This window comes from Neomonachus schauinslandi, chromosome 9 (assembly GCF_002201575.2).
Source record: "Neomonachus schauinslandi chromosome 9, ASM220157v2, whole genome shotgun sequence".
NCBI lineage: Eukaryota > Metazoa > Chordata > Mammalia > Carnivora > Phocidae > Neomonachus > Neomonachus schauinslandi.
The window spans coordinates 97,811,485-97,836,785 of record NC_058411.1 but is presented as its reverse complement, the minus strand read 5'-3'; the positions used below and the strand labels follow the sequence as shown (position 1 = coordinate 97,836,785).

The window sequence follows — 25,301 nt, the reverse complement described above, 5'->3', positions numbered from 1 at the left end:
TTTTCTAAATTTTTTTTTAAAGATTTTATTTATTTATTTGACAGAGAGAGACACAGCGAGAGAGAGGGAACACAGGCAGGGGGAGTGGGAGAGGGAGAAGCAGGCTTCCCGCTGAGCAGGGAGCCCAATGCAGGGCTCGATCCCAGGACCCTGGGATCATGACCTGAGCTGAAGGCAGACGCTTAACGACTGAGCCACCCAGGCACCCCATGTAGTAACTTTTTTATCTATGTTTTGCCTTTTTACTTTTTTATTTTATTTTTAAAAAGATTTTATTGATTATTTTAGAGAGAGGAAGAGCACATGCAAGCAGGGGAAGGAGCAGAGAGGGAGGGTGGGGGATAGAATCTCAGGCCACCTCCGCACTAAGCGTGGAGCCCAGTGTGGGACTTGATCTCACAACCCATAAGATCATGACCTGAGCCAAAACCGAGAGTCAGATGCTTAACTGACTGAGCCACCTGGGCGCCCCTATGTTTTGCCTTTTTAATTATATATTAACTATATATACTTTCCTTTTTTTAAAGATTTATTTATTTGAAAGAGAGAGCGAGGAAGTGGGAGGAGGGGCAGAGGGAGAGAATCTTTAAGCAGACCCCCTGCTGAGCAGGGAACCTGAGAGGGGTGGGCTCAATTTCACAACCCATGAAATCAATACCTGAGCAGAAACCAAGAGTCAGACACTTAACCAACTGAGCCACCCAGGCACCCCTACACTTTTCTTTTAATTGCCTGTCTATATAAGTATCATTTTTCCTTATTGAACTATAGAAGTTTTTTTAGTAAAATGACTTTTTAAAAGATTTTATTTTTAAGTAATCTCTACACCCAACATGGGGCTCAAACTCACAACCCAGAGACCAAGAGTTGCATGCTCCACTAACTGAGCCAGCCAGGCACCCCACCCCTCTCTTTTTTTAAGATTTTTTTTATTAAAGATTTTTATTTATTTATTTGAGAGAGAGAGAGCACGAGCGGGGAGGAAGGGCAGAGGGAGCGGGCGAAGCAGACTCCCCACTGAACAGGGAGCCCACCTCAGGCAATTGATCCCAGGACTCTGGGATCATGACTTGAGCTGAAGGCAGACACTTAATTGACTGAGCCACCCAGGTGCCCCTAAGATTTTTAAAATGCTCTTTTTTAAAAATGGAAGTATAGTTGATACACAATGTTATATTAGTTTCAGGTATACAATATAGTGACTCAACAACTCTATATGTTATGCTATGCTCACAAGTGTAGCTACCATCTGTCATCATACAGCACTATTACAACATTAATGACTATATTTCCTATGCTGTAACTTTCATCTCCATGACTTATTCATTCCATAACTGGAAGCCTGTACCCTCCCACTCCCCTTCACCCATTTTGCCCATCTCCTCACGCACCTCCCCTCTGGCAACTACCAGTTTGTTCTCTATATTTATGGGTCTATTTCTGTAAAAACTCCTTTTCAATCGGAAGAATTAGAACACTTCCTGTTATACTGTGTGGTAAATACTTTTTCCCCTATATTGTATTCTAACTTTATGGTGATGCTTTTTGTCTATTTTTTTTTTTTACCATACAGAAATATTTAATTTTAATAAAGTCAAATTCTTCTATTATAGTTTCTGGTTGGATGTCATGTTTAGAAAGATCTTTACCTCTTAAGCATATACAAACATTCACATGTGCTTTCTTCATGTAATTTTTTGTTTACCTTTTTAATGTTTAAATCTTTAATTTATCTGGAATTTATTTTGATATAAATAGTGATATATGGAACTAACTTCTCGCCTAGCCTCCCAAATCACTAAGTTGATAAAACTGTATGGGTTTTGTTTTGTTTTTTAAGATTTCATTTTTAAATAATCTCTGCACTCAACCTGGGGCTTGAACTCACAACCCAGAGATCAAGAGTTGCATGCCCCACTGACTGAGTCAGCCAGGCAACCAAAAATTGTTTTTAATATAACTTTTATTTTGCTAATTCAAAATAAACCTCTAAAGAGTGCATCAAGTGTTTTCTTAAGCTTTTCAACAAGAGATTTCTGATAACATCAAGAATCTCTGATAACAGAAGATTCCTATGAACATCAATATATTATTACTTGTGCTTTGTGTGTGTGTGTGTGTGTGTTTTAAGATTTTATTTAGGGGCACCTGGGTGGCTCAGTTGTTAAGCGTCCGCCTTCGGCTCAGGTCATGATCCTGCTCCACGGGAAGCCTGCTTCTCCCTCTCACACTCCCTCTGCTGTGTTCCCTCTCTCACTGTGTCTCTCTCTGTCAAATAAATAAATAAAATCTTAAAAAAAAAAAGATTTTATTTATTTATCTGAGAGCGAGCATGAGCGGGGCAGTGCAGAGAGAGGGAGCAGCAGACTCCCCACTGAGCCAGGAGCCTGAGGTGGGCCTTGATCCCAGGACCCTGGGATCATGACCTGAGCCAAAGTTGGACACTCAACCAACTGAGCCACCCAGGTGCCGCCTGTGTATTCTTTTAATTAGAACTTTTTTTTTTTTAAGGTTTTATTTATATATTTGACACAGAGAGAGAGAGAGAGAACACAAGCAGGGGGAGATGCAGGCAGAGAGAGAGGGAGAAGCAGACTCCCCGCTGAGCTGAGCAGGGAGCCCGACATGGGGCCCGATCCCAGGACCCCGAGATCATGACCTGAGCCGAAGGCAGATGCTTAACCAACTGAGCCAGTCAGGTGCCCCAATTAGAACTTTTAAAAAAAAGATTTTATTTATTTATTTGACAGAGAGAGAGAGAGATAGCGAGAGCTGGAACACAAGCAGGGGGAGTGGGAGACAGAGAAGCAGGCCTCGCGCTGAGCAGGGAGCCCGATGTGGGGCTTGATCCCAGGACCCTGGGATCATGACCTGAGCTGAAGGCAGACGCTTAATGACTGAGCCACCCAGGCGCCCCTAATTAGAACTTTAAGTTATCAAATCTAACTAGTAATGATTTTATTCCACATAGGCACAAGAACTCCCAAAGCACTAAATTAACTGATCATAAAAATGTATGAGCAAGTCTACTTACCATTTTTGAGTCCTCTCCATACACGGCACATTGTATATTTGTATGTTGAGGCTTTCATATAGCATTTAACTGAAAACTATGCTTTAAGTAAATTCTATATACCACTTATTCAAATAACTGAGGACACAATTACTATACTTGTATCTTATACTTAGGTTCTGTATTTATCCTGATAAAAGACTGTACTTGCTCTCCTCACTAAAACCTTAGTGGAGTCAGGATGCAGAACATTCTAGAATTCAATATTAATTGACCCTGATTATGCTATCATAGATAAAACTTAAATGCTAAGGGGCGCCTGGGTGGCTCAGCCGGTTAAGCGGCTGCCTTCAGCTCAGGTCATGATCCCAGGGTCCTGGGATCGAGTCCCACATTGGGCTCCCTGCTCAGCGGGGAGCCTGCTTCTCCCTTTCCCTCTGCCTGCCTCTCTGTCTACTTGTTCTCTCTCTATGTCAAATAAATAAATAAATAAAATCTTTAAAAAAAAACACTTAAATGCTAAGAGTAGAATAATTATTGTGAAAGACTCAAATACACAACTCCTCTTTTCCTGAAGCCAGAAAAGGTTTCTGCACAAGAGAATAACCTGGCTAAGGTAGGCAGCTTCTTAGGTGGACCTCAACAGGGGCACCTGAGTGGTTCAGTTGGTTGGGCATCCAACTCTTGATCTCAGCTAGGGTCTTGATCTCAGGGTCATGAGTTCGAGCCCCACATGGGGCTCCATGCTTGGTATGGAGCCTACTTTTAGATGGACCTCAATAATTCCCATCTTCTGGTATTCATATCTTTGTATAATCCCCTTCCCTTGAGTATGGGCTGGACTTATTAATTCACTTCTAGTGAATAAAAAAATGGCATAAATAATGAAATGTCACTTCTGAAATTAGAATACAGAATTATTGTGGCTTTTGTCATGATGCTCTCCCACTTGCTCACTCTGAGGAAAGCCAGGTGGCATGTTCTGAACTGCCTTATGGAGAGGCCTGCATGGCATGGAACTAAAGGAGGACTCTGGCAATGGTTAGTGAGGAACTGAGGACCTCAGTCCAACAATGTATGAGGAACTCAATCCTGCCAACAACCATGTGAATAACCTTAAAGCAGATCCTCCTGAGTTGGGTCTGGAGATGAGACTGCAGCCCCAGCTGACACCCTGACTGCAGCCTCATGAGAGACCTTGAGCCAGTCACTTAGCTAAGCCATGCCTAGATTCCTGATGTACAGACACCATTAGATAATAAATGTTCATTATTAAACCAGTGAATTTTGGGGTGATGTGTTATACAGCAATAGGTATCTATATTTTTAGGAAAGTTTATAATAAAAGAATCAGGTATTTTTAAAAGACTAAGTTTGAGTCTCTAAGAAAGATTTATTTATCTAAATAAATCATCTCTTAAGAGTGTTGTTTTATCTAGCTTATCTAACCTGTATATCTGAATTTGGTTAACAATACTATTTCAGGGGCTCAGTTGGTTAAGTGTCTGACTCTTGATTTTGACTCAGGTTGTGATCTTAGGGTTATGAGATCAAGCCCCATGTTGGGCTCTGCACTAGGCGTGAAGCCTGCTTAAGATTCTCTCTCTCCCTCTGCCCCTCCCCCACATCTCTCTCTCCCTCTCAAAAAACAAACAAATGAAAACAATACTAGTACAATAAAAAAATATTTAGAGTCTAGAGAGTCTACTATGAGTACTTAAAAATAGGCTAAAACAAATGTTTTTCTTAAAAAACTAATAATTTGGTTGGGAAAAGAACATACAAGAAACAGAATGAGATGAAAAGTATAATATAGCATAACATGTAATAAATGCCTGAAGTACCAACTGATTTTGAAAAGAGATACTGATAAAACCTATAGCACCTAGAAATATCCTTTGGAGGGGGTCATATCTAAACTGGATTCAGAAAAAGGGCAGAACTTGGCAAGGCAGTCAGGGAAAATGCATTCTTTGAGGGAGAAACAGTGACAGAAAAGCCCATAAAAGAAACATCATGCCGTGGGGTGCCTGGCTAGCTCAGTCAGTAGAGCATGCAAACTCTTGGATCTCAGGGTTGTGAGTTCCAGCCCCATGTTGGGTGTAGAGGTTACTTAAAAAAAAATCTTTGAAAAAAAAAACAGAAAGAAAGAAACATCATGCCATATGGACAGCTCATAAGAAGGTTTATATATAAGATTTATGTTGTAGGGGTACCTGGGTGCCTCAGTTGGTTAAGCAACTGACTCTGGATTTTGGCTCCGGTCATGATCCTGGGGTCCTGGAATCCAGCCCTTTGTCGGGCTCCACACTCAGCAGGGAGTCTGCTTGAGGATTTTCTCTCTCTCCCTCTCCCTTTGCCCCTCCCCCCACTTATGTATGCACTCTCTCTAAAATAAATAAATCTTAAAAAAAGAAAGGAAAGGCAGAGACGATGCCATTTATTAAAAAAAAAGCTTTATGTTGTAGAGTGGTGGGAAATACAGCTGGACAAGTAAACTGGATCAGATAATAGAAAATCATAAATAATATCTTGGTAAGTTTGGCTGCTTGTGAAAGATCATAAGGGATCTTTACCTTTATCAGTAGACAAGTGAAGTATGAAATTGATGCTTTAGGAAGATAACACTGTTATGTACAATAATTTGAAGGGGAGAGGAAACGACAGAGTTTGTAATAATTCACATCGTGAAATACACACAGAGAGAGGAAAGAATTTCAGAAAAAGAACCCATAAGACTTTGCTACTAATGGGACATTCCAGACAAACAGAAATCAAGAAACAAAAACCTGACAGCTACACTAGGCCAAAAACTGGAAGAGAGGGTTTGGCAGTAGTTAGCTTATCCCAAGTAAGCATTAGGAAAAGAGAGACAGGTCAACTCTGGGCAAAATTAAAATGCTTCAACAGTGACCTCCCTATCCCAGCTTGCAACGTTCCTTTCTCAATGCCAAAACCCTCCAACAGGCCACGTCCATGTTTGGCCCTGCTCTAATACTCTAGTAACAGAAATTTTCAAATTAAAATTTACTCCTCCTCTAACTTTTGCCAATCAAAATTCCCATTCCCTGTGGTCTCTAAGCTAGGTGCTAAGAAAGCAATTAATGGTTTGTCTTACAATCTTTCTACTAGCATTTGCTTATTAATTTAAAAGCATCTCTAGTTCCTCCAGAGAACGGGAGTAATCTCGAGAGGAGAAAATCCAAATAGCTTAGAAAATTAAACAATTTGTTCTGGCAGGGTTGGCCCTGAATGAAGTTCACTTTTGGCAAGACAGGGTCTTCAGAATCCCTTTTCTCACCTCATTCTTGCTTACTTCTCCCACCTCCCATTAGGATCATGTTACTTTCTTTTTTTAATTTTTTAATTTTTTTAAAGATATTTATTTATTTGACAGAGACAGCAGCGGGGAGTTGGAGAGGGAGAAGCAGGCTCCCCACTGAGCAGGGAGCCCGATGTGGGGCTTGATCCCAGAACCCTGGGATCATGGCCTGAGCTGAAAGCAGATGCTTAACAACTAAGCCACCCAGGTGCCCCAGGATATTACTTTCATGCTGCCCCTAGTAGTTGAGTCCCCCTAACCCAGGACTTCCAAACCTCTTTTATCTACCCAGATTTAGATATTTCTTCCTCAATTTTTCTTTTTCCCTATTAAAATTCTCTACCCTATGTCCTGCTTCCTCACGGCTTTGCTAGCTAACAAATTATACAAAGACATGCTAATTATTTTCTCCCAAGAAAAATACCATGTTAACATTTTATAGTAGAATACACTTATGCCGCCACATTCACTGCATTGTTGACACCTCCAAATAACTTGCCTGCAGTATGTGCTCAGTCAGTATTTGCTGAATAAGAAAAATAAAAGAAAGAAAAAGACAAGTAGTGGGAATTTCAAATATTATATAAAAAATACTTTTGAGTGGTAAAGGGGGAGAAGCGACATACTTTTGAGTATATGAGCCTTTCAGGGAGGAGGTTAGGTAAATGGCATCAACCTATGACAGTAGAGAGCACAGCCTGAATGAAGTTAGAAGCTGTGGAGTAGCAGTGTAGTTTAGGCTAACACTGTCCAAGAGAAATATAATGCAAGCCACAAATTTAAGCCCATACATAACTTTAAATTTTGGAGTAGCCACATTGAAAAAAGTAAAAATAGGTGAAATTAATTTAAATAATTTATTTAGCCCAGTATATTAAAAATATTATCATTTCAACAGTATAAGACTCATGATACTTTATTTTTTTTGCATTAAGTCTTTGAAATCCAGTGTATATTTATACTTATAGAACATCTCAATTCACATTGGCAAAATTTTAAGTGCTCAACAGCCACATGTGGCTAGTAATTACTGTACTAGTGTAGGTTTAGGTGATTATGGTCATGATCTGAGAACAAAGAAAGTAGGGCAGACAGTAATTAGATATGGAAGAGATGGATAGGAAACTGGGCTCAGAAACATGTTCTCATCACTTAAATTATATATATTAAACATTCAAATATCTGTTGATATTTGACCATATCTGAGCTACTATTACTATTTCCTAATTGGTCTCAATCAGACCATCTTAAAAACTACACTTAACATGTTATCAGCTGCATTTAAGAAACTAAAAAAGATTAAATGGCCTAGTATAGTAAACCCAAACTCCTCAACCTGGCTCCCAAAAGACTCTGCAGTTTAGCTGTAACCCACCTAGTCCAAGCTCCATTCCAACAACAATACAATATGCAGACTTGCCAACTACAGTCAAATTGTACTCATTCACCATTTCTCCAAATATGCCTTATATATTTTCACCTCTAGCTTGAGCTTAAAATAGTTTCCACCTAGCCCTGTAACATTGTTTTTCTTCTTTACAAGGGTTTAGATTTAACTATACTTAAAACCCAATACAAGTCATACGTTCTCTATTAAACCTTCTCACCCACTTCTCATACCCATTGCTGCCAAATTTCTCAAAAGTTATCTGCACTTGAGGTCTCCACTTACTCACCTCTTAAATGCTCTTCAACTCACCACTTCATTTCCAGCCCATCACTGTACTGACATTGTTTCTGTAAAGATCACAATAGCCTCCATTTGCCAAATCACTTGGAGAGTACTCTCCAGTATTCTATACCCCATCTCCTTCCTTCTAACACTCCTCTTGGTTTCACTATACCACCCTCTGTTGGCTCTTCTCCTATCTTACTGGTTACTTCTCTTACTTCTTTGTCCTCTACCCCATGCATTTCAGCAGGGGCTATGTTGCCCCAGGAGGACAAAAACTGATTCCCTGGGGGAGTGGCCAAAAATATTTTAGCTAGTATAATGGTTTGTGGCCTTCAAAGGGCACAGTACATGAAGAAACATATAGTATGTCTGCGGTATTAAAATTTCCTGGAGTGGGTGATTAGGATAAAATGTCTACAAAGGCTCCTTAGGGGGCAATAATTAAAAAGATTGAGAAACATTGCTCTAACCCAACTCTCCATGCTGGGAAACTTCAGGGGACAATCCTGACCCTCTTCTCATCTCTCTTTATGCTGTCTCTCTTAATGCTCTCATTAATTTCCACAGATTTAAATGCCATTTTTATACTGATGACTCCTAAATTCTTATCTTGAATTTCAGTGTCCGCTGGAACTCATGGACCCTCCTGAGCAAAATCTTCCAGGTATTTTCTTCTCTTAATGTTCCCTTCACCTTCATGCCTAAATGAAATTTGGCTCTGCCTAATGACACTGCAGCCTTCTCAAGTGACAGTTCTCTCTCATGCTTCTTTACCAGTGAGCCTGGAGGTGGAGCAGATATCTACTTGCTCCTTGTTGTCATGTTGTCATTCTCTCTCCCCTTCCTCCCTAAAACTCCTCAGTTTTAAAACTCATGCCATCGAATAATACTACCCATCATCCACCCACCTGGTTGCAGTCCTCTATTAACTTCCAGGTCAATCCTTCTCATTCCTAGCTTACTATCTCTCTCGAACACAAATCCTAACATAATTTTTTGGTAATTCCAATATTAATAGAGATAATCCATCCAATAACCTAGTCTTTCTCTTTCTTGACCTCTTCTTCAACAAGAATCTTATATTCTATCTTACCTTAGAAACTCATTCCCCATGGTCATACAGCTATGTCATTACCAGGCTCCAAAAATTCTAAAGTTCCATCAGAACCCCTACAATCCTTTAACTCCATCACATCTTTTTTTTCAGCACATTTATATCTTCGTTTCCTCTTTATGCAACTCAAATCCTTGGCCCATCATTATAATCACTCTTGACACACATCTTCAATTCTCTAGACTCTTTCTTCAACTTACTGACTTGGCAAAAACCCAACTCTGGTTAAATCCTGCCCCCCCCACTATGTAGGCCTATACTCATGCAGCTAAATGTGAGTAGAGAAATCATACCACCATGCTCGCTGCTCTCACTAACTTCAGAGGTAATGCCCAGGAACATATCACATCTCCCATTCACTCTCCTATTCTTCTATAGGCAACTATTTCATACCTTCCCTCTCACATCCAACAACTCTCTTCATTCTCACTCTCAGCTAATGATCTGGTTCCCTATTTCACTGAGAAAATAAAAGTACTCAAAAGACCTTCTACAAGCTACCACAACCACATCTACCCACCCACCTGCATCTATTTTTAATACATTCTGTCTCACCTCTTATTGCTACCGATGAGCTATCTATACTATCTAAGACTAATTCTATTTGTCAAAAGTACTCTTTTCAATTTCTTTCCTCCAGTTTTCTTTTTTTAAATAGCTTTGAGATGTAATTCACATATCATACAATAAACCCATTTAGAGTATACAATTCAATATTTTGCAAGTATATTAACAGGATTATGAAATCATCATGATTTAATTTTAGAACATTTTTGTCCCCCCAAAAGAAATTCTGTACCCATTAGCAGTCAATCCCTATTTGCCCCCTTATCCTCTTCACCAGTCCCAAGCAACCACTATTCTACTTTCTGTCTCTATAAATGGGATCATAAAATATATGGTCTTTTGTAACTTGACTTCTTTAACTTAGCATAATGTCTAAGTTTTAGCCACATTAAAGTGTGTATCAGTATATTCCTTTTTGTGGTCAATATTTCACTGTATGGATATATCACATTTTGTTTATCCACTCATCAGTGAATGGACATTTGAGTTGTTTCCATTTTTTTGGTTATTAAGAATAAAAAAGTTTCTGTACAGATGTGTGTTTTTACAAATTCCCTTGGGTAAAATTATGGGTCATACTAAGTTTAACTTTTTAAGGAACTGACAAACTATTTTCCAAAGTGGCTGTGTTATGTTACATTGCTATTGGCTATGTATAAAGGTTTCCAATTTTCTCTTGTACCCACCCTGTCTGGTTTCCTCCCATGCAATGGTGAGGTTACCAGTGACCTCCTATGGTTCAATCAATAGTCAATTTTTAGTCTTCACACTGCTTGACCTATTAGCAGCATTTGGTTCAGTTAATCTCTTACTTTTCATTGAAACTTCATTTGGATTCTGCGAAATCAGTCTCCTGTTTTTCTTCTACCTGGCTTGAAGATACCTGTTCTTCCTTCTTCCACAACTTCTAATCATTGGCATGTCTCACATTCAGTCCATTGATCTTTCCCCTTCTCTATCTACATTCATTCTCGTTGTGATTTCACTCAGTCTACCATTTATATATGTTGTCTGCTCCCAAATGTTTATTTCTAGGCTAGATCTGCATTGCCCAATATGTTAGCCAGCAGCAACATATGGCTATCTAATTTTAATTAATTAAAACAATTTAATATTCAGGTCCCCAGGCACATTAGCTATATGTTAAGAGCTCAAGAGCCACATGTTGCTAGTAGCTACCAAACTAGATAGCAGAGATATTGAACATTTCTTTTTTTAAAGATTTTTTTTTTTTAATTTATTTGAGACAGAGAGAACGAGAGAGAGAGCACATGAGAGGGGGAAGGGTCAGAGGGAGAAGCAGACTCCCTGCTGAGCAGGGAGCCCGATGCGGGACTCAATCGCGGGACTCGATCCCGGGACTCCAGGATCATGACCTGAGCCGAAGGCAGTCGCTCAACCAACTGAGCCACCCAGGCGCCCCGATATCGAACATTTCTATCATCACAGAAATTTCTATTGTACAGCACTGATCTAGACCTCTCCTCTGAACTCTAGATTTATATATCCAACAGCCATCCTGAAATTTCCACTTGGATGTCAATAAGCATTCCAAAACCAAAATCCTGTTATTCCTCCCTAAACATGTTCCTTCCATTTTTTCCCCCTGTTTCAGCTGATGTTAATGCCATCCTTCCAGTTGTGCAAGCCAAAAACCATGGGGTGAACCACTCTCACTCTACATTCAACTGATCAGCAAATTCTGTCAGCTCTATATCCAGAATCTGACCACATTTTACAATCTCCACTTCTACTACCTTGTTTGAAGCCACCACCATCTTTTGCCGGTTGTAATAGCATCTTCTGTTTGTAATAGCTTCCTGATATCCCTGCTTGTCCTTTCCTTCCTAAATTCTAGTTTCAGCCAGAGAATTCTTGTTACACTCAAAGTCAGATCCCATCAGTCCTCTGTTCAAATCCTCTAATGGCTTCCAAGCTCACTCACAGCAAACATCAGGCTATAATAGCCTATAGGGCCCGATATGACCTGACCCTATTACCTCTCAAATGTCATCTCCTTTGTACACTTCTTGGAAGTCATACTGGCTATTCATCAAAAGCACCAAGCATATTTCAGCCTTCCCCATGAAACATAATTCCCAATTATGTTCCCATTTATGAAACATAATTTAGAAATCACAAAGTTTAAGAATCACTAAGCTAGACTAAAAGAGGTATAAACAGAAATTCTATTTCCAGATACATGGGTATTCAAAGTAATCTACCCTTAACTATGAAATTTCCCTAGCCAGTGAATAGGATTAAATGATAGTAATTACATAAAGAAAAGCGTCTTCCAAAAGTTACAGTCTCCATTACTTCACGAAGCCTATATTTCATTAAAAATCAGTTAGCTTATAGTCTGGAATGGCGTAGACAAACTAACCAGCTGACCAAAAAAAAAATTGTTATTTTTCTTAAAATAAACATTTAATTACTAAAAAAACTAAAAATGTGGATTAAGATTTCCTATTTGGTAACAGTATAAATATATAAATTCCTATTTGTTAAATTGTAAAAGACCTCAGTGTGATATACTGCTATCTGTTCTGTAAACAAGTTCTACTGAAAGCAGCTGGTCTGCAAACTGTGTATTACTAGTCTGTTTTGAAATAAGAAGCTTGCATAAGAATGCAACTTAATACACTGCCTCCTTCGTCAAGAAAATTTTGCTATGAAAAATTTCAGATGAACCAAACAGTGTGCTTATGTAAATGTTTTACATTTTGGCACAAGCCCCTATATCACTGCAGATTGGTAACTAACACTTCATAGACTGGTATAAGTCCATGAATCATACTTTGGATACTGGTGCTCTAAATCACCTCCTGGGTCTTTAATCCAGTCTACTCAATATTTTTTTTTTAACACTTTCTACATGCAATGTCAGAATTTCTGTACCATTTCCCATTCTGCAATTTATTAGGAATTAGTATGTAACTTGTTCTTTTCTGGAAGTTATCAGTCTCCTTATTTATATTATAGAATTTTAACGCTGGTTAGAAAAAGCCTTCAAAAAGGTTTAACACCCAAGAACAGTAACATACTGATACAAATTTTTAATTAAGAGATTCAAAATTATAATTTTAAAGTAGATTATATAATAGCACTTCAGAAAGATGCAATTTGGTAATATATTGCTTTGGAGACTTTATTTTGAAAGAGATATAAAATCATCCACTTTTCAACACTAACCTAAATATTCCATCAGCTGTTCAGCAGTTATGATTTCCATCATCGGTGGAAGTTTCACCTGAAAAACAAAGTATTTTTTCTATAAAATCAAACGTTTTAGGTAATTAAAGTGTTTCTTCAGTCAGAAACATAAGTATGTATGTGTACATATGTATCTACTATATGTATACATTAATGTTTGTTATTAAATTCTTTATAACTAATCTTTATAAAATATGGCAAAGTCAATCTTATCACCATAAAATTTACAGGGTGATATAAGATTTCATAGAGACATTGAGAAATCTGTTTTCAAAACCAAGTGCTACCCCTTTTACCACCGACTACAATTGTCACTAGGCACTTCCAACAATGTCCTATATGTTAGAGCAGTTGAAGGGCAGGAAGAGGCACCAAACATGTGACAGGTCACCCACGGAGCAGTTTTACTGAAGACAAGTTTGAATATAGCTCAATATCCCATTACTTCAGTTTACCTTGGCCATTTTTATTGAATGACTATAATGAATACAGTATTAAAGTATTAGTCAGGGGTGCCTGGGTAGCTCAGTTAAGCATCTGCCCTTGGCTCAGGTCATAATCCCAGAATCCTAGGATCGAGCCCCACGTTGGGCTCCCGGCTTAGTGGCGGATCTGCTTCTCCCTCTCCCTTTGCCCCTACCCCTGCTCATGCTGTCACTCTCTCTCTCAAATAAATAAATAAAATCTTAAAAAAAAAAAAGTATCAGTCATATACTGAAGAATTCACACTGTATGATTCCACTTGCAAAGTTTAAAAGCAGGCAAGATTAGGGCGCCTGGGTGGCTCAGTTGGTTGAGCGACTGCCTTCGGCTCAGGTCATGATCCTGGAGTCCCTGGATCGAGTCCCGCATCGGGCTCCCTGCTTGGCGGGGAGTCTGCTTTGCCCTCTGACCCTATCCCCTCTCATGTGTTCTCTCTCATTCTCTCTCTCTCAAATAAATAAATAAAATCTTTAAAAAAAGCAGGCAAGATTAAACCATATTGTTTACTGCTGCACACATGGTGATAAAATTATAATGAAAAGTAAGGAAATGGATACTATAAAAATCAGAATATGGTTGGCCCTAGGGGTAAGGGAAGGAGTTATAGTTGGAAAAAGGCATATAAGAGCCTTCCGGGGGCGCCCGGGGGGCACAGTTGGTTGAGTGTCTAACTCTTAGTTTCAGCTAAGGTCATCATCTCAGGGTCGTGGGATCAAACCCTGCGTCAGGCTCTGTGCTCAGCCTGAGATTCTCTCTCCCTCTCTACCTCCCCACTGGGCTCGCTCGCTCACTCTCTCAAATAAATAAATAAATCTTTAAAAAAAATAAGAGCCTTTGGGACACTGGAAATGCTCTATTTCTGGACTTGCATGGTAGTTCCACTGACATTTTTTTTTTTTACAGTAACTTGTTAAACTATACATCTCTGTTTATGTATTCTATGTGTTATAGTTTACAATAAAAAGGTTAAAAGTAGATACATACGTTACAATCATATTTAAGTTTCTAAAGTTAATTCACCTGCAACACATTAGTCTACATTAACGTTTCAATTGAATTGTCAGATGAGTTACACACAGATATTACAGCCAATGGTTATAAATATTTTAACTGACTTATTCAAAAGCATACTCTGTGGTATATTCATAGGAGAGAAGAAAAATAAATACTGTAGGATGGAAACTCGAAGTAATTAAGTATCAATGACAGGAGAACAGTAATGTAATTTAAAATTCTCCAGGAGTTATTTTTTGGGAATTATTTTCTGTTCAACCAAGGAAATCATTTAAATCATCAATTTTCCAACAATTCCTCCAAGTGTTGAAGAAGGTGCTCTGGGTGTTTATGTTAGCAAATGTGGTAATAGCATGTCACAATATTTTGTTTGTTTTAATCAATGAATAAAATAAGTTCTAAAACAGATCTCTGTAAAACAGAACAGTTTGGTACCCTCTGAGAGCATACATGACAATTAATGCTTACAATTTTGTCATCCAGGGGATTTATCACTCAGTGAAAACTAAGAGATGCCATGGAGGTTTTGATCATCACTTGCTTCTAAATCATTTTTTTTCCTGTGTCATATTTCTCAAAAAATTTTAATAGATTTTTTTTTTTTAAGCAGCTTTAGGTTTACAGAAAATTGAGCAGAAAGTAGAGAGTTCCCCTATATGGTATATTTTTAAACTGAAATTCATTGGCAAATTATGGTCTCCTGCCTGTTTTTCTAAATTTATTGCAACACTCTCATTGTTTATGTATAGTTTTGGCTGTTTTTGCACAACAATAATAGAGTTGAATCTTTACAAGAGATCAAAGAGCCCACAAAGCCTAAAATATTTACTTACTCTCTGATCCTTATGGGAAAAGTTTGTTGATTCCTGCTTTAGATTATTTTAACTGTTTACTATAGAATATTTTATCACTATAGACTATTTTATCAAGCTATTTCAGTAGCACTATTAAAAGTCTGATATTTAAACCAGTAGTTTATATTCACTGTGAATGTTTATATTCTGAATAATTGTCAGAACAATCTAAAAGTCCCACTTACACCTAAAAATGTTTCTTAAATAAGACCTATATATTCTTTTATTCCAGACAGGTTCAGTCAGAATAATATTCAGCAGAAAATTCCACAAACAGATAGCTTATCCTCTGCTTTGGTTAAAGTAGCAATCCTCTTATAAAACTGTCAAAATAAGAATTAGCAGAATTGTCAATTGTGGCGTTTCTGTCAAAATAAGAAACAAAGGCAGTAACAAGTATACGTACTTGGGAAAAACATACTATAATTCTAGATTTCTACAAACATGATTTCAGGGTTTAGCCTTGAAATTTCCAAATAACAACAACTGCCTACCATGTGTTGTTTCAAACATTTGAAAAAGAAAATGACACCTCTATACTGATTAAGAAGTGGGACAACAGTATACAAATATTTTAACTGACTTATTCACAAGCAGACTCAGTGAAATACTCATTTCCTGAATCCTAGCCAATAACATATTCCGGATAGTCATTAAAACTAAGGACAAATAAACAGAATTGAGAAGGAACGCCTACTTCTCACTAATACTGTGAAGCTGTCAACAGATCTTTTTTTTTTAAACCACAAAATGATCTTCCTGAAAGCTTGATTCTCTTTTTGCTTTCCTCTACCACCATCACCTCAAAAACAAGTGCCAAAGGTTTTGTTAATGATCCAATGACTTTCACTCCTTTGTCTCTTTAGATTTTATAAAAGAAAAAACAGGTTAGGGAATAACTAGCTAAGAATATAGAATTAACAAGTATGGTATTTTGTCTGAATCTCTAAATTTTAAATTTTACAATGAAAAAACTCAAATGAAGTATGACCTCGGTTCTTAGGTGGTCTTCTTTTAGTAATAATCTATAACATATTGTTCTTAAGTACATGAGTACTTTAATGTATATAAAGGTAGTTGAAAGGTACTCTCTTAAGCAGTTTAAATATTCTTCCTAAAACATGAGCAAAGCTTCTCAGCATATAGTAATACATAGCTCCAATTTAAGAGTCCAAATAGAGTCTAGGAAAATAAATTATGTCCTCTCCTAGAACTAACATTTTACTGAATTAACTGGATTTCCTGAGCAAGTTAATAATGTAAGCACAGCAATAATATTTAAGTTAACAAAAGGAAATAGCTACTCCAACTCCAAATATTCAACTATACAGTAAAACCTCATTAATTCAGCCAAATTATTCTGTAATTCTTACTCATCTGAAGAGTGAAGTGTATTTGAGAATAGACTCAAGCAAGATCAAAAATTTGTTTTAATTTAAAAAAATTAAAAATAAATTAAAAAAAATCTTCCATGTACAGTATTAATAAAATCTTAAACAAGAATGCAAAAATCCCAAAAATGATATGCCACGATTTTGATACCTATGATTTTGATATTGAGGGGAGTAGAGAAATGCAGGAGACCCAGTAATAACTAAGAAATAAGCAGTTTATATAGGTGATGGTAAGTACAAAAGTGACCAAAGAATATTATTAAATGTTTAACTGGAATACCAATAAAAAGTCAGAAATACACAGTTTGAATTATAACACCTCTATAAGTTGGGGAGTTACTTGAGAAGATAAAAAATTGAGTATTTGCCAATCTCTGCTCTTTAGGAAAGTTAGAAAAAAATTTTTAATATATTGAACTAATTGTCATTCAATTTGCATGTTATCCTTAATCCACAACAATCCTATGAAGATTTTATTACCTTCAAAGAATAAACTAATGCACTGAAAAGTTAATTTGTCCAAAGTAGCAAAGCTATGATGTAAACTGAGATTGAACTCCAAAGCCAGTTACTCTTTCCATTATACCAGTATTTACAGACTTTACAGCAAAACACTTCCTTTCAACACAAATCTTATGTAAAACATCATCTGAAATATATTTTAAATGAAGAACTGACAGAACTTTGTGAAGTGAAGGATGAGGGGTGCCTGGATGGCGGCTCAGTAGGTTAAGCGTCCAACTCTTGATTTTGGCTCAGGTCATGATCTCATGGGTCATGAGATAAGAGTGTGATGGGATCTGCGTTCAGGGAGGAGCCTGCTTGAAGATTCTCTCTCTCCCTCTCTCTCTCTAATAAATAAATAAATCTTAAAAAAAAAGAGAAAGAAAAGTGGAGGACGATGGGGAAAGAATAACTGAGGTTAACTCTAAGACTCAGGAGATTCTAAAAATTAAGATCCATATAATCAATATGAATGAGAAATTTGGTAAGGGAAGTTAAGTTTGTAGAAGGAAACGATGCTGAAGCAGAGAGCCTGCTTCTCTCTGTCTCTCTCTGCCCCTCCCCCCACTTGTGTGCCCTCTCTCTCACTCTGCTCTCTCTCAAATAAATAAATAAAATCTTAAAAAAAAAAAGAAAAAGAAAACAAAAGTATGACAAAGTAGGGATTCCCTCTATTATTAAAGTAATATGAGGTGCCTGGGTGGCTCAGTCTGTTGAGCGTCTGACTCTTGGTTTTGGCTCAGGTCGTGATTCTAGTGTCCTAGGACAGAGCCTTGCGCCAGGTTCCCTGCTCTGCAGAGTCTGCTTGGGATTCTCTCTCCCTCTCCCTCTGCCCTACCCCTGCTTGCTCTCTTTTTCTCAAATGAATAAAGAAAAAAAATCATCATTGTTTTAATCAATGAATACGTGTACATATGTATCTACTATATGTATACACTAATATTTGTTATTAAATATTTTCTAATATTTATATTAGATATAAAAAATACTTTTTAGAAAAGATTTTATTTATTTATTTAGAGATTTTTGAGATATTTTCTTTATTCATTTGAGAGAGAGTGCACAAGCGAGAGCACAAGCAGGGGGAAGGGTCGGAGGGAGAGAGAAAAGCAGACTCCCCACTGAGCAGGGAGCCCCATGGGGGGGGGGGGCAGTGCTTGATGCCAGGACCCAGGGATCATGACATGAGCTGAAGGCAATGCTTAACCAACTGAGCCACCCAGGCACCCCAAAGTAATACTTTCATAAACATAAAGATATTAAGGCAGAAACTTTAAAAAATGTTACATAATGCAATATTTAAGTTACACAAAATAGAAAAATAATAGTATAATGAATTTCCAAGTACCCATCACAAAGCTTCAACATTTATAACATAAAGTCAGTATCATCAGAAACTAAATTTTGTATTTTATATATATTTGACTTGTTGATTTTTACAAACATATCTTTTTAAGATTTTATTTTTAAGTGATCTCTATACTATATGTGGGGCTTGAACTCACAACCCCAAGATCAAGAGTCACATTACCTACCGACTGAGCCAGCCAGGCACCCCTAAACACATCTAAATAAATGGGTCACAGCCTTCAAATATACCTATAGATGGCATTGTTTTTGATAGATAAAATGAAAGATTAAAGAAAAACTATAAAAAACACCAAGTATAGTCTAAAGTAAAGAAGCAAAATGAAAATGTATTCCAAAGCATAAATTTAGGTAAATTTACCTGGTGTCAGTTAAACAGAATTAGAAATTTGAGCTTGAATTAAATTTAACAAATAGGTTTCCTTCTTTCTTGATTTGTTGGATTATTACAGCTCAACTATTTCAGAGATTATGAATGATCATCTACTCTTCATCAGTCCTAAAGCAACACTTATAATTAAAACTCCAATATTTCCAACACAGTCTGTTTGATAATTTTAACTGTCATCTCTCACCCAGAACCACGGCACTTACTTTCTTTGAATCACTCAAATCCTCCCAAGATGTTTAGTTTATTGATTTTTCCCATTACTTCACCTCCCCCAAAAGAAACATCAACTGTTTCATTTTTCAACTCTAATTCCATTGACTCTCCATAAATCAGTTTTTGAAAAGCCCAATCCCTGATATAACTCTAACGAGCCATTCTTCCTGCTCCTATTTCTAGGTATTAGAGAACTACTGGGGGAAAAAAAACAAAAACAAAGCAAAATTGATATTCTAAAAGTTTTTAAAGAGTACCCCCAATTTATCCATTACTACTTACTACTTTCTATTTATGCCTCAAATTCCTAGACATAACCTCCATGAGATTAGAATTTCTTTAAAATACAACGTACCTTTCTCACAAAATCCTCCCCTCCATGTTTTACAACCTCTCATTGCTAATTACTGACAAGTTCGATAGTTATTACTGACCAGGTCAATTGTTATTCTGCCAAAATGGGAGAATGAGGCCTCAATTTCCATCTGCCTCTCTCTCTCTCTCTCTTTTTTTTAAGATTTATTTATTTTATATATAGAGAGCGCATGTGAGCGAGCTGGGCAAGGAGGCAAAGGGAGAGGGAGAGAGAGAATCCACAGGCAGACTCCCTGCTGAGCGTGGAGCTCAATGATGCAGGGCCTTGCAGGGCCTGGATCCCAGTACCCTGAAATCATGACCAATACCAAGAGTCAGCTGCTCAACTGACTGAGTCACCCAGGCTCCCCCTGCCTCACTATCTTAACATGACCTCGTCTATCTTCCTTGTCCCATTTCTTCCATTACTTCAGAAAATGAGATTATTGTTCCTTTCCTCTGAAGAGAACTTTACCACCTATCATGAGGAGTCATATTATCCTGACTTTCAGCAACCTTGTCCTCACACCTGTCCTTTTTTGGGAAAAATCTTTCCTACTCCAATAGCTCCTTGATGCTGTTGCACTTGACAATAACTGACCACTTTATTACAGTCTCTCTCTCCAAGACTACTAGCATGACACTGTCCTATTTCCAGTTCTCAATACCTTTTTTTTTTTTTAAAGATTTTATTTATTTATTTGACAGAGAGAGACACAGTGAGAGAGGGAACACAAGCAGGGAGAGTGGGTGAGGGAGAAGCAGGCTTCCTGCTGAGCAGGGAGCCCGATGTGGGGCTCGATCCCAGGACCCTGGGATCATGACCTAAGCCGAAGGCAGACGCGTAACGGCTGAGCCACCCAGGCACCCCAAGTTCTCAATATCTTAAAGTATGCCTATACTAGTTTCTTTTGCACTCTCTCACCCTTAATGCTTAGCATGCCTTTTTCCCCACCAAGTTTAATCTTTGTTTCTCTGTTTTCTCTATGTCTACTGAAGATGGCATGGGGAATTACAGGGTGGAATTACAGGGAGGAATTAAGCTGGCAATTTGTAGTTCCCCACATATTTTGGGATGGAAAAAAGTTGAGAATTACTGTTCACCACTCCCTATGGAGTATTCATTTATTCTCACACTTATGGCAAGTAAGCTACCATACTTACATCTATTCAGTAACTCCCCTATTCAGTTTTTCTCTATAATTTGACCTCTTCCCAGAGACCCACTCCATGCTTCCAGAGGCATGATGAATATTTATGTCATCATGTCCCACTATCAGACATTTCCAACCTGACACAACCAAACTTTGACATCTCCCACCTAAAACATATTCTCTATCTTTTGAATGACCCAATTAATCTCCATTACCCAGAGTAGAAAAGGTGGGGATGGTCTCCTTCATTTCCTATGTCCAGTTAGTGATCAGTTCATCATTTAGGCTGCAACATCTTCATCAAAGAGAAGGGGCAGAGAATTCCCCATCCAAAAGGGTTATCCTCATCCATTCTTCCTGCTACACTCACTACAATCTTACTCTTAGTCTAATCTCAAGCGAACAAGACCACTTTCATCACGTTATTCCTCTGTCCAGTAATTTTTAATAGTTCCCTATTATCAGCTAAATATAAAGTGTAAACATCACTAGTGATGGGTCTTCTGAAATCTGACCGCTACTTTCATAACATATTTACTATTTTTCTTTACTGTAGCATTTCTCAAACCTTTTAGTGTCAGGACCATTACAGTCCTAAAAATTACAGTCCTCCGAAGAGCTTTTGTCTATGTAGGTTATATCTACTCATATTTACCATACTAGAAATGAAAATTGAGAAAATTTTTAAACAGAAGAATACATAAGCACACATTCCCGTCAGAGGAATGATGTCACCACACATCACATAGCCTGGGAAACTCCACTGACACTTGTGAAAGAATGAGAATGAAAAGGCAAATAACATCTTAGTATTATGAAAATATTTCTGACATCTAGCACCCCTGGCTCGCTTAGAGAACACCGCTTTATCAGACCTTTCATCTCTTTACCTGTCTCCCTATTGATGATTACTGATGAGTATTATTTGTGTGTAGCCATAGCCTGGAGGCAGAAAGAAGGCTAAAAGCCACAGATTTATAAAATATCCTCCAAATTAATTAGCACGCCTGCTCTTTAATAGTCTAACCCAACCTATCAATTTTATGTTCTGCTATTACCATTTCCTCCCCCTCTTCCTCTGCACTCCCGACCAAGGTTGGAATCAGGAAAAAAAACAAATCTTTTTCTGCTTTACCATCTTTTTTTTTTTTAAGATTTTATTTATTTATTTGACAGAGAGAGAGCGAGAGCAGGAACACAAGCAGGGGGAGTGGGAGAGGGAGAAGCAGGCCTCCTGCCGAGCAGGGAGCCCCATGTGGGACTCGATCCCAGGACCCTGGGATCATGACCTGAGCCGAAGGCAGATGCTTAACGACTGAGCCACCCAGGCACCCTCGCTTCACCATCTTTGAAGACACTATTCCTTCTGCCTGAAAGGCCTTCTCTCACTCATCCTTCAGACCCGGTTCGTAGGTTACCTCTTCTATAAAGCTTTCCCTTGATATATCCCATCCCCAGTTACCCTTCCCTCTATAATCCCAAAGCACATTTAGAACTTACCACATTACACTGTAATTATTTATACATCTGTCTCCCCACTAATAGTGAGCTACATGAGGGCAGACTTGCATCTTGTTTTTGTATTTCTAGTACCTCACCCCTAGTGGGAATTCAAACGTTTGATCATTCCATCAAAGCCACGTCTCTGAAAGAGACAATTAAATGCTCATTTATCTCCCAAAATTCCAGACCAGAGGAAGGAGCAACTCTGAACTTCTGCAGTACTGTATGGAAACTAAGAGAAGAGAAAAGCCTAAAGGAAACTGTTATTCCTTCCTACAAAAAAACCTGGGGATTTCGGCCCATATATCAAGTCTAACTCCCGACTCTGACCCTAAAGGGCCTTCATCAAGTGGCTCTTCACCTTTTCAATCTTATTATTATTCACCAGTATGAACTTAAATACTTCTTTCATCCAAACACACACACACACACACACACACACACACACACACACACACACACACTATCCATTCTATTTTCATCCCTTCTGTTTACACCCTTCCCTCTCCCAGAATTCCATTTCCCTATTATTTTTTTAAAGATTTTATTTATTTATTTGACAGAGAGAGACACAGTGAAAGAGGCAACACAAGCAGGAGGAGTGGGAGAGGGAGAAGCAGGCTTCCCGCTGAGCAGGGAGCCCGATGCGGGGCTCAATCCCAGGACCCTGGGATCATGACCTGAGCCAGAGGCAGTCGCTTAACGACTGAACCACCCAGGCGCCCCTTCCCTATTATTTTAAATTCTACTTTTCCTTAAAAGCTTGGTTCAAGACCACAAATTCCATGAAGCTCTCTGGGACTATGCCAAAACAAAGAAAAATTTCCCCTTTTGGAATATCTAATACATTTCCATCTGTTTTCTATAACCTAAAAATTTATATTTATATAAACATATTTATATTTATAGTGCTTTGTCTTGCATTGCCCTTTAATAATTTCAAGTAAATCAATGATGCAACCCCAAATAGCTCAACAGCTTTTCAAAAGCAGGCAGTCTTCAACAAACATTTGAGTGCCCTTATGTACCAGATACTCCCAAGGTTTCTAATTTTATTTCTTTTGCATCAGCCCTTGCTAATAACAGGAAAATGAAGGCACATAAGAAATACTATTCCCTTTACTTGATTTTCTTCCTAACTGGTCAGAATAATCCAGGATATTTTTTTTCTAGGAAACATTTTATCAACAGATACAATTATCAATTTGGAAATAAAATTGTGCTATAAGATGCTTCTTCTCAGCACCCTAAAACCGCAAGCTTGAGTAAGACACTTCAATTATACATAACTGCGTCCTAGATATACTTAAGTTTTGAAGAGCCCTTCCTTTTTTTGTTCCTTTACCTTGACTATGTCTTTTCTTATTTTAGTCATTACAGTTTTAGTTCCCTTAATGTATTCTGATTCGAGGTTACTAGTAATAATGCCAAACTATCTAAATAGAGCCAAAGAAACAAGGCAAGTAAAAATGAGGCATAGAATGAAAACATAATCTTTGAAAACCAAGAAGTTATGGTAACTGGGCTCAGACCAATGCTTTCCCTTAAATGGAATTTGTCAAAGGGGCCACATCTTCCCTGTCACCATTTCCTTAAGTATCTACACCCAAATGGCACAAGTATTAGTTGGAAAATCGACTAAACATAACCATCAAAACTTGCTCCTTGATAACACGGATTGATAGTAACTTCTGAAGATCATTTTCCCCAATTCTTCACTCTTTTGCATATGTGACAAGGTCAGTAAGAAGGAAACGTAGAAAAATATAGTTAAAAAAATATTCCTAGGGTTTAGGATGTTTAAGTCCTAGTTGTTTTTAAGTACATCAGCCTGAACTCTTAGTGTTTAACTTGAGAGACCTGGGGTTGCCGGCAATTCTTTAGGAAATACATATAAGAATATTCTTTGGACAAAGGAGTCCCATAATGAATTTCAAGAGAACAGAGTACTGATGAATGAGGAAAGAAGAAGCCGTCAGCTGACATGCAGCAGCTTCTTCACCCCGTCCACCCCGTCCCCCCCGCACCCTCCCAAAAAAGCGGTAGGAAATAGAAAGCTGCAGAATGTACCTTCCAGGCCAGAAGCAAAACATTGAGGATGGCCAGCAAAGGGCAGGGTCCATTCTCATTCTGAGTGATGATGGGCGTGTTCTCTTCCTTCCACTGGATCCACTTGATGTGATAGACAGACTGTCCCGGGAAGCGTTCCTTGGAGGCTGCCAATACCTGAGCTTCCTCCCCCTCCTCCTCCTCCTCTTCTCGGCACAGAGGCACAGCCCCGGGCAACACCGCCGCGCCCGCGCCCTCCTCCTCCTCCTCCCCAGGGACCCTGTTCTCCGCTCCCTCCTCACTATTAAACTCAGAGCTACTGGGGAAAGAATGCAGGTTAGAGAACGACTCCAGGGAGTCCAGGCTCGGCGATTCCCCAGGAGGGCTCGGGTCGCTGCAACTGCTGCTGAGGCCGCCAGCGCTGCTGGGCTCCTCGGACCTGGCGGCCGCCAACTCTGCCCGGCAGGTGCCGGCGGCATCCGGGCGGGGGCCGGCGTCTCCGGCCGGACCCGATCCATGGTCCGCTCCGGCCTCGGCTGTCTCCGGAGAGGCGGTCACCTTGTGCTGCCCTCTCGGAGGCGTCTTCTGGGCGGAAGGATTCTTCAAATCGCTCTCCTTTAAGTCCAAGGCCGGGAAGGAGCTGCAGGGTCCGGGAACCTGAGGAGAGCCGGCGGGAGAAACCGAGTCCAAGAGGCTCCTTCCGGCGGCCGCCGCCCCCTGCCCATTCCCGCCGCTGCTCTCCGCCGCCCATACTCCAGGACCATCCCCAGCGGCGAGCCTGGTCTCCGGTTGCCCTTCCTGCGGAGAACCTGCCCCTGGCGCTGGCTCGGCGGCCACCCCGTGTTCTAGCGGCTGCAGGCTCCCGGGGCCGCTCTCCATACCCAGCCGCCAGCCCCTCACTCTAAAGAGACCGCGGCGGGTTCTCTTCAGCCAGCGCCTCAGACGCCATGACAGCGGCACTGGCAGCAACAGCTCCCTTGCGCGGCCTCGGCCAGGCACGTCACGGGGAGGGCACCGGCGCGCGCGCGCGCGCTACCGCGCTAACCGCTGGCTCCGGGCGAGCCTGCGCGCCGCCGGGTGAGGCCGAACCGCGCAGCGTCCCCCATGCGGCCC

General features: G+C 39.3%; 1 protein-coding gene across 1 annotated transcript in view; it reads right to left on the bottom strand.

Annotated features, from left to right (window-relative positions):
- Positions 1-25,071, bottom strand: part of MINDY2 (MINDY lysine 48 deubiquitinase 2) — a 68,624-nt gene extending 43,553 nt beyond the window's left edge. The window contains exons 1-2 of the mRNA XM_021693935.2: positions 24,210-25,071; positions 12,887-12,944 (exon numbers count right to left, since the gene is read on the bottom strand). Coding sequence (XP_021549610.1) covers positions 12,887-12,944; positions 24,210-25,067 — 916 coding nt within the window. The 5' untranslated portion in view covers positions 25,068-25,071. The remainder of the gene's footprint in view (positions 1-12,886; positions 12,945-24,209) is intronic.
- Positions 25,072-25,301: the final 230 nt, after the last annotated feature.